At 36.6% G+C, this 10,553-nt stretch overlaps 1 protein-coding gene across 1 annotated transcript in view; it reads left to right on the top strand.

The window, feature by feature from the left end:
• Nucleotides 1-8,117: 8,117 nt before the first annotated feature.
• Nucleotides 8,118-10,553, top strand: part of ece2b (endothelin converting enzyme 2b) — a 72,294-nt gene continuing 69,858 nt past the window's right edge. Inside the window, exons 1-2 of the mRNA XM_051129346.1 lie at nt 8,118-8,264; nt 8,378-8,455. Of these exons, the coding sequence (XP_050985303.1) occupies nt 8,423-8,455 (33 nt within the window). The 5' untranslated portion in view covers nt 8,118-8,264; nt 8,378-8,422. The remainder of the gene's footprint in view (nt 8,265-8,377; nt 8,456-10,553) is intronic.

Raw genomic sequence — 10,553 nt, 5'->3', positions numbered from 1 at the left:
AACAATAGATCTTCTGGAGTGGGGAAGGATCACTGTCCTTTCACTGAGCTCTTTAACAATGCGGTGAGGATGTGCGGATCCTCCCTCACTATTAACCATTAACTCCGATCCTCCAGGACTATCATTACCTTCAGCAGCCATCTATCTGCCCGCTCCAGAAAGGACACATTATCCTGGCCCGGAGTGTCCCAGTAAGCTGAAAGAGAGCTCATGCAAAAGGACCCATAGATCATAGATAACCCATAGATGACACCCATGCCGTAGATCGGATCCCCTGGCTTCACCTTAGGCCTGCAGGCCCATTGCTCCACCTTGTCCTGCTAGCCCTTCAGTTCTGCCATGGCTCTACACTTTTTCAGCTTCCCTGTGGTCTGCCATCCCTCAGGCTCCACCGGGATCCCTCTGGCTCCAGCTTGTTCCATCATCACCATGGTTTTACTGCGGACGTCCGAGCCTCCGGCTGCACCTCAGCCCTCCACTTCTCCGGCTCCACCGGGCTCCTCCATCTCTCTGGTTCTGCCCTGGTCCTCACTTGCTCTGGTGCCTCCCTATTCTGTTTTGCTCCGGACGTTGCTTTGACTCAAGCTGACTTCATCCCCTACAACAGAAGTGTCCAGTCCTGCTCCTAGAGGGCCACTGTCCTGCAGAGTGCTGCTCCAATTCTAATTAAACACACCTGAAGAAGCTAATCAAGGTCTTACTAGAAACTTCCAGGCAGTTGTGTTGAGGCAAGATGTAGTTAATCTTCAGGACAGTGTCCCTCCAGGACCAAGTTTGGACACCCCTGTACTAGGATGTTGTGGCCTGCAATGTCACTCTGGACCGCATGCGCTTCGATTCCAAGGTTGACAGCTGTGCCTCCATCGGTTGCCCACAAGGCTCCACCCAATATGTCTACCATCAGGGTTTCACCTTGGCTTCTCAATGCCATTCCCTGCAGAAAGCTCCCCCTGGTTCCCTGCCCATCAACTGGTCACCTACTAATTTCGGGATTCTGTTATGTTTTATTATGTTTTTGTTCGTGTTCCAGTGTTTCCTTTCACTTCAGTTCTATTCACTTCTAGTTCACTTCGGTTTCTATAGTTACAAAGTTCTCCCTATGTGTTACTTTGGTTACTAATTAATGCCATCTGTGTCTAGTTAAATTCTTTAACACTCCCTGTATTGTTCCTTTTTTTTTTTTTTTTGGTTCTCACTTTTTTTTTGGTATTTGTTATTTTCCTTGCTAATGTTCTCTGTGATTATTATTAAAAGTAATTCTGTGGACTTCCTGCGTCATGCATCTTAATAATACCACTATCTACATAACAACATCTCTGAATTTTGACTTTTTTCTTAGAAAGCTGTTGACATCTAATTGTTTTTGTTTTGTTTCTCTCATGGAATAAAAAATAAAAAAGGCAACCTCACAATTCTGAGATTTTAACTCACACACCAATTTATCAGGCTGGAATGACTGTATCTTTACTTACTCAATGTGATTTTATCAAAAGTGTTTGTTTTTGACTTTTTTCCTCTGAATTTTTACATTTAGTTACATGCACATACACATTTCACAATTCTGTTATGGAATTAAAAATAAAAAAGCAATTCTTAATGTCTTGCAATTCTGTCAAAAAAAGTCATACTTGTGAGATATAAACTCACAATTCTGAGAAGAGACATCAGAGATATAAACTAACATTCATGAGTTTTAACTTTAGTTTTTGGTTAGCTTTTTTTGGTTAGAACTAACAAAAAAAAAAGTGTTCTGTAAGTATTCTGGTGAAATATAATAACACAACATATAGCTTTGTCACAGACTAAAATTTAAGTCATTATTTACTGATATCTTCCCTTGCAGAGGTGTTTACACAACACCGTTTTGAACTAAAAACTGAAATGTTTTATACGTTTTGGCTATTCATTTATGTGACAACAGCTTTTTGGTGGCCTGGAAACAAACTTTTAAAAATGTGTTTCAAAGTTTTTTTTAAAAACAATCATCGTTTTTTAAAACAATCATTGTTTTCGTGTGAATGTGAATTTGTGAAAATGGTAATGTCATACACAAGCATAACGCATTTGCATAGTTTTTTTTTTTTTTTTTTTTGGATGAAACACTAGAAAAGTGTTAGATTTTTTTAGTATTATCAGGATTGTTTTTATCAGGATACCACTGATGCATATTGTTTTTTCCTCTGTATGTTATTATTATTATCTGTATTTGGTTATTTAAGTTATTATTATTATGTATTTAACTTTTTATGTAAAACTTTACAAGATATGTTTTTTTCTTTTTCTTATTTTTTTTTCCTGTAAAGGTTTTGTCTGTTCTGTACTTTCTGTATGTTTAATGTTTGCATAATTTAATATATATATATATATATATATATTAAATTATGCAAACATTATATATATATATATATATTTATTTATTTATTATTATTATTATTATTTTTTTTTTTACAAAGAAACATTGCCAACTACTGGCCTGGCATGCATAATACCATGTTTTAGTCATTTTTGTGATTCCTAAGTAAGAAAAACTGAACAAAAAAAATTCCATTTTCAGTACAATCTTTGTCATGTTAACCTATCTACACTTATTCAAGAACAATTTTGATTGGATCATTGAGTCTATAAAAGAATCAGTCAGAATCATGTATGGATCAGTCATGTCGTTCACATATCATTCAGTCACTAAAGTAATGACAAAATTTAATTTTCCGTTTGGACTATTCCTTTAACGTGTTATGAACCCTAGACTATTCCTTTAAAAATGTGACAAGGCCACATGCTGCGTTTGTTCATTTCACCCAATAGCAAGATCTGACCTTCTTCCATAAAGGAGGGAGGAGGTGAACAGAATTCTGTCGGAGGCAGACACAAAAACAGCATTGAGCGGGGGGCCGAGAGAGACAGGCAGAAATAAGCAGCAGAGATTGTGAAGGACAACAGGAATGAAGACTAAAGTAGAAGTTACTTGGAAGAGAAACAAGAAATGTGTCTAACTGTCTAACTCTCGCTTCACAGCACCTCAAGCTTTCTCCAGAGAAACTCTTCAGTATGTCATTTGGAAACTGAAATGAATAGAAAATCACACTAAACAGAAATGAAATAGATAGAGAGAATGTAAGTGCATGCGCTTGCATCAGATCATTGGGTTTCTGGCAGGCCTTGATGCTGTTCAAGGTGAGAGATGAGGATGGCAGCAGACAGGGCTATCTTGCTTGGCGACCTTGCTTTCCCATCTGGTGTAAGCAAGCAAACGAAGCCAGAAGTTGAGTGCTGAGTTATATTATGCATGGGGCGCCTTATGAAAACCACCCAAGAGTTATAGCCTTCGGCTATTGATCAGCATTTAAACTAAGATAAAGACTTCACTGTTGCGGCGTCTGTTTGGTAGAAGATGTTTATTTTTTAATGCTCTCCTTTTGAATGTTCTCTGTTCACTACCATCTGATCATCTATCAGTATTTGTAGCCAAATTTTTTGGCAGTTAATGTTGGATAATTAAAAAAAAAAAGACTCATTCATTTAGCAGCAGATTTTCTTCAAAGTGACTTACAAATTAAGAAAAACAAAACAATTTCAAGGACCACTTCACCCAAGAATGAGTGTTCTGGCATCCTTTACTCACTCTCATGCCATTCCAAACATATTACCTTTTTTAATCCTAGGAAACTATGTTTCAAAATGTGATTAATTATGTCAAATTTATTTTCTCACAGACGTATGGCTTTAGAAGATTTGTAAAAGTCTGTAAAAATAGGGCCCAATATTAATATAGATTTTATTTTTTTAATATTTCGACCATATTTTGAATTATGCAATGCATTGTTTTTTAGGTTTGATGGAAATGTTATTTTTAATGTATTTTTGGTTTTTCTTATAGTGTAAGTCATGTGTTAAAACTACATATTTGAAAAATGGCCTTTAAAGATATTGATACATAAAAAGCGCTACTTTTCAGGGAGATTTTATTACTCATTCATATATGGCATACCTTATTACTCTTATTTTTTTCATTATATAGTATACTGTGTCATATACATATGCAATCTTTGAAAATGCAATACATTCTCAGAAAAGGCTACAAAAGCTGTCACTAGGGCAGCACCTTTTGAAAAGGTACTAATTTATACCAATTTGTTATTAAATATGTGGACTTTAGGTACTAATATGTACCATTTGGGGGTAAATAAGGTGCAAAGGTGACCTAGTGACAGCTTTGTACCTTTTTTTCTGAGAGTGTAGGAAAACAGACGACTGAAATGTATACAGTCTTGTTAATGCATACAACAATGCAATCTGTTCGACCTTCCATTGTTAGACTGGACTGACAAGGTAGGGCATTTTCTGCTAAATGTTAAAATAACCATATTTATTTGCTTTATGCATTTACTTGACTCGCTGAGTAATTAAATGCCAAAGCAGGGAACTGATATGTATTATTTCATATTCGACTTTCACAGAAGTAGAAAACAGTAAACTTTAAATGCAGTCAGCATTTTGCTATGGTGGATTCAGACAACGACAATGTCTTGAAGCCCATTTGGTGGATACACTTGAGAAATCAGTCGCTGTATCTTTGTCTTGTGTATGAGCTAATCAGTCTAATCTACTTTCTGATATTGGGCCAGCACTTTACTGCAGTTCCCTTTTCATTTGAACGATGCAGGGGTTGGGTGGCCTCCAAGATGCAGAGATATTTGCGTTCATTCCTAGACGAGAGAGAGAGAGAAGCAGAGAGAGCAGCTCAAATCTGTTACATAACCCAACCAAGGCTTAAGTCATGTAAAACATATGTTTTCAATCAGCTGTGAGATCCAGCGCTGAGCTATGTATGTTTGTCTGTGGGAACCCACTGATCAGGTTCTCATAACCCCAGGACCAGTGTTGACCCTGTGTAGCCTGACATCATAAATAACAGTCCGATTTTTTTTTTCTTTTTAATGGAAGAGTTTATTGATCCATTAGACAAAAATATGTTTTTTGTTAAGTATCATATTTGATACATCAGGCTTTTATGGCTCATATAATATGACATAGTGTGAATAAAGAGCTCATGCTTGAGAAAGAAAAACACACCAAATTTATTCAGAGGCCCAAACTGAGCAAAAATATGCAATATGATGCAGATGCTGATATTTTTATGGTCAAAAACTAAGACATGTGAACCACAACCTGAAGGTGGGTGTTTTTAGAATGATATTAAAAAGGCTTTTACTTGTTAAAATACTGTAAATTATTTATCAGACAACAGAAAGCATGTAGATTGTTTACAACACGTTTTTCAGCAAAGTTTTGATTATGTTGAAAATTTGGAGACCTTTATTATTTTACTGGAATAAAAGGGATCTTTTTTTTTTTTTTTTTTTTTTTTTTTTTTTTTTAAAGTACGAACCTGAATAAGATAAGAAATTTCACATAAAAGACTTTTACATATAGTCCACAAGAGAAAATAATAGCTGAATTTATAAAAATTACCTTGTTCAAAAGTTTACATAAGCTTGATTCTTAATACTGTGTTGTTACCTGAATGATCCACAGCTGTGTTTTTATGTTTAGTGATAGTAGTTCATGAGTTCTTGTTTCTCCTGAACAGTTAAACTGCCTGCTGTTCTTCAGAAAAATCCTTCGGGTCACCAATTCTTTGGTTTTTCAGCATTTTGAACCCTTTCCAACAATAACTGTATGATTTTGAAATCCATTTCTTCACACTTCACACTGAGGACAACTGAGGGACTCATATGCAACTATTACAGAAGGTTCAAACACTCACTGATGCTTCAAAAGGAAACACAATGCATTAAGAGCCGGGGCGTGAAAGGTTTTGAACAGAGTGGGTGAATTTCTGGCAAACATGTAAGTATCCTCTGTAGCTTCTGAAGGACAGTACTGAACAATAATAATAATAATAAAAAGATATTTAGGCAAAATAAGAAAAATGTACACATCTTCACTCTGTTCAAAACTTTTCAACCCTGTCTCTTAATGCATTGTGTTTCCTTTTGAAGCATCAGTGAGCATTTGAAGTTGTGTTGCAGTGAGTTGTCCTCTGTGTGAAAAGATGGATCTCAAAATCATACAGTCATTGTTGGGAAGTGTTCAAATACACAAAAAACAGAGAATTTGTGGGACCTGAAAGATATATATGAAGAGTTCAGATGCAAAACCAGCTAAAAGCCATTTCGGTCAAAAATGAGATAATGATACTGAGTGAATGCTCCTGACACATATTATAAGTCCATCAAATACTTTTACTTCAAACTCGCTAAAATCCCAGCCTCAGCCCAATCAGAAGTACAAGTACTTACATAGAAACCTATACATCTGAGCCTGATGAAAATGCATTTTTTAAAGAAAGACGTCAGATGGATTTAGCTGGTTTTGCATCTGAACTCTTCATATATAAACCAACATCAGAGAACATACAAATGTTGTTTAATTACTAGAAATATTAACTTAGAATCTCAGGGGGACTTCAAGTAAATATTTTAGGTCAGAGGGTTTTGACAAAAATATTCTGGGAATCATCACATGAACAAACAATAATAACCATGACATGGACAAAGTCTTCCAGGTTTTATTTTATTTTTTATTTTCTTCAGTTATACATCAGCTGTGTTTAGTCACTTGTATTTATCTCATACGGATTAACTATTTTATGAATAATTTAATGCCAATGTGTGAATAATTTGTAATCATGCAATCCATAAAAAGTAACTGTAGTCTGATTATACCCTTAAATAAGGGGCATCATCTAGGTCACTTAGCACAAAGAGATTGTGTGCATGGCTGTGGATGTATGTGGATGTGTGCATTTGTTTAACCTACATTGTGAGGACCAAATGTCCCCGCAAAAATATAAAACTTTTGATATTTGCAGGGCCAACAGGAAAACAGCTTAGAAATCATACACTGTAAAAAAACAATTTGTTGAGTCAACTTAAAATAATTTGTAACCTGGCTGCCTTCTAATTTTAAGTTCAGTCAACTCAAAAAAAGTTTATTCAACTTGAAATGTTAAATTATACTGTGACAATTTAGATATTTGAGTTGAATCAACTTTTTTTTAAGGCAGCTGGGTTACTTACCCATCTGTTAAGTTTAGCAAACACAAATATCTAAGTTGTTACTTAGTACAACTTAACATTTTATGTTGACTAAACTTATTTTAGTTGACTGAACTTAAAATTTTAAGGCAACTCAACAAATTGAGTTTTTTATGTTTTACAGTGTTCATTTAATAAAGCTTATTTAAAATGATAATAATAAAAATGTATTTAAAAATTAGACAAACTTCATCATTATTTGTATTCATAGGACGCCCCCGCCTCACCATCCCCCTTGAATTTTTTTACAGTTCGACCACTGCCCAGCACTGAGTATCAAATACGATACAGTAGGCTTTATAGCGTTCAAATTCTTTATTTTCCAGTGTTGCATTCATTGATTACATTTTTGTGTCCTGCAAGCATTTGATTTTCTGTGATGTTTTGAGCCTTGTCCTGCAAACGCTACAAGTAACATTATTTAGCTGACTGGCATAGTGACACTGATTGTGATAATGTCTGGGGTATAATTTACAATCAAACACACCATATGCATATGAATATGCTTCCACTGTCCTTTGGATAAAAGCGTCTGCTAAATGTAAATGTATATATACAGTTTTACAGCAAAAACAATCCATGCAGATATTGGTATGTACATTTACTTGTATGTTGTCTTTATACATATTTTTCAAATAGCGGAGATACGTTTTAAAATAATAATAATATGTAAATGACTTTCCAGTAACTTTTAATATAGCCTGTAGCTCTTTAGAAAACTATATGTAGTGATGCTCCATAAACCAATACACTGATCTGAAGAACAGTGTAACATCACGACGTTTTAATCTCTAAAGAACCATATGGCAGCTCAAGAACTACGGGGAAAATTGAGACTTTTAAGAGTACATGAAGAGGGTATTAGCGCTCATCCCACTTGATGTTTATGACAGCGTGAGCAGCCCGCTCCATACAGATGCTGCAGCAGTTCGAGAGGGCGTCCGGGAGCGCGCATTCAATCACGGACACGGAGCCGGCGCGCATGAGAGCGAAAGGGGCGGGGGAATGAGAGAAAGAGAGAGAGAGTGAGCGAGCACAGGCTGATCTCTATCTATCTCCCTCAGACATCGTTCTATGTTGTAATACACAGAACAGAGGACGTGCTGGTCGTTGGCGGTGGCACAGCAGCCCATCATGCGCGCCGTCTTCTGAAAACGTTCAGCGGTAGGCTAAACGCATTGCATCTGTCAGTCTGTTTTCAGCATTTGCAGATGGAAAACTGCGACTGCCAGTGGATGAAGGATGGTTTTAACACTCACTGATCATGTTTGTTTCAGGCGCGAGGGATGGCTTAGTCGCGTGCGGAGCGCCGATGCTGCACGATGAGTGTAGCGCTGCAAGATTTACGAAATAACGTGAGTCGCACTGATGCTTTTTATTACATCAAACACATCTGCAAGCCGTCTCATTGGCACACCGTGGGGTGAACTGTGCGAAGCTGCTTTAAATTGATTCTTGGCACGTAAAAAGGCGAATTCTGCACGTTTGGAGATAGATCGCATCAGTCTGTTTTTAATGTTTACTCTTCGATTGCGCAAGGACTGATGTAACCAAACTCACGACAAATCATTTGCTACTCTTGTACGACGCAACACTGTTTATTCTAACAACTGTTTGAATCATATTTGGGACGTTCGCGCGTTTCATTAAACACGAAGCATCTTTTTCAGGAAAAGAAACAGTCCAAATGTTCATATGTTGCACAGCGCTCGAACGAAGCTGGGTCGTTATCGCTGCTCTCTGTCGCAAACAAACTATTTATTGTAACGCGTGTATTCCCCGAAATTATCAAACTCTTCCTCAGTGACACGACACGCCGAACCCGTTCGGTTAACAGAATGGCACAGATTCCTTTCTGGAGAGTCGTTCGCGATATATTTTAAGCACAAGACCGACTGGTTTTTATTCATTGCCTCTTTGTTCGAGGTTTCACTCGTTTGTTTACAGGGAGTGGCTACGAGAGCATCTTGAGTTGCACAACGCTTTACGGACTGGCGTACGTTACCATGGCAACTAGAGCGCTGGGGGGTCGCGCAAGGATAGTTGTACTGTAACAGGTATATGCTGTTTTCCCGCGAGATCTGCTTTACAACTGTGCTGTGAAACATGAGGTTTTTACTTCACTTTATACAATTAGAATCATGATATACATCATCTGAAAGCTGAATAAAGACATTTTCTATTGATGTGTGGTTTGTTAGGATAGGACAATATTTTGCTAAGATACAACTATTTGAAAATCTGGAATCTGAGGGTGCAAAACAATCAAAATATTGAGAAAATCGCCTTTAAAGTTGTCCAAATTAAGTTCTTAGCATTGCATATTACTAATCAACAATTAAGTTTTTATATATTTATGGTAAGACATTTACAAAATGTCTTTGTGGAACATAATCTTGACTTAATATTCCAATGATTTTTTGACATAAAAGATCATTTTTGACTCTTGCTGCGTATGACTGTTTTTTTGGCCCAGGGTCACATGTGAATATGACAGAATAAATCTGAATACATTGGATTACACAAACAAAGAACTGCATCAGCTTAGGATCCTTTGCATAAAAAAGAGAAAGAAATGTAATAATCTAAAAAAAAAATGCTGAAAATATGCACTGTAAAATTCAACAGACAGTTAAAACAGCTACTTATTTTATTGTCTTCCAGGCAAAAAGTGTACATCTATGGAAGCATATGGGCAGCAAAATTCATTTTGAAATGTAATATGCAAAATGGCAATGCAGTATGTAAAATGGCAATGTATTTCTATATTTAAATTTCGATTTTCCCATACATACAGTCATGCCCAAAAATATTGGCACCCTTGCATTTCGGTCAGAAAATGCAACGCTTCTCTCAGAAAATTGTTGCAGTTGCAAATGTTTTGGTACTCACATGTGTATTATTATTATTATTATTTTGTTTGCATTGGAACAACACAAAAAAGAGAAGAAAAGTCAAATCTGATACAATTCCACACAGAACCCAAAAATGCACTGGAAAAATTATTGGCACCTTTAACTTAATTTTTGGTAGCACCCCCTTTGGAAAAAAATAACTGAAATCAATCACTTCCTGTAACCATGAATGAGTTTCTTACACCTCTCTACTGGAATTCTGGACCACTCTTCTTTTACAAACTGCTCCAGATCATTCAGATTTCAAGGATGCCCTCTCCCAACTGCTGTTTTGAGATCTGTCCACAGGTGTTCTGTGGAATACAGATCTGGACTCATTGCTGGCCATTTCACAACTTTCCAGCGCTTTGTTTGTAACCATTTCTGAGTGCTTTCTGAAGTGTGTTTCGGGTCATTGTCCTGCTGGAAGACCCATGACCTCTGGTGGAGATGCAGCTTTCTGACACTGGCCACTACACTGCGCCCCAAAATTCTTTGGTAATCATCAGATTTCATGATACTGTTCACACAGTCAAGGCATCCTGTGTCAGAAGCAGCA

Source organism: Labeo rohita, chromosome 15 (genome assembly GCF_022985175.1).
Source record: "Labeo rohita strain BAU-BD-2019 chromosome 15, IGBB_LRoh.1.0, whole genome shotgun sequence".
NCBI lineage: Eukaryota > Metazoa > Chordata > Actinopteri > Cypriniformes > Cyprinidae > Labeo > Labeo rohita.
The sequence above is the reverse complement of the archived record's forward strand: the minus strand, read 5'-3'. Positions and strand labels throughout refer to the sequence as shown.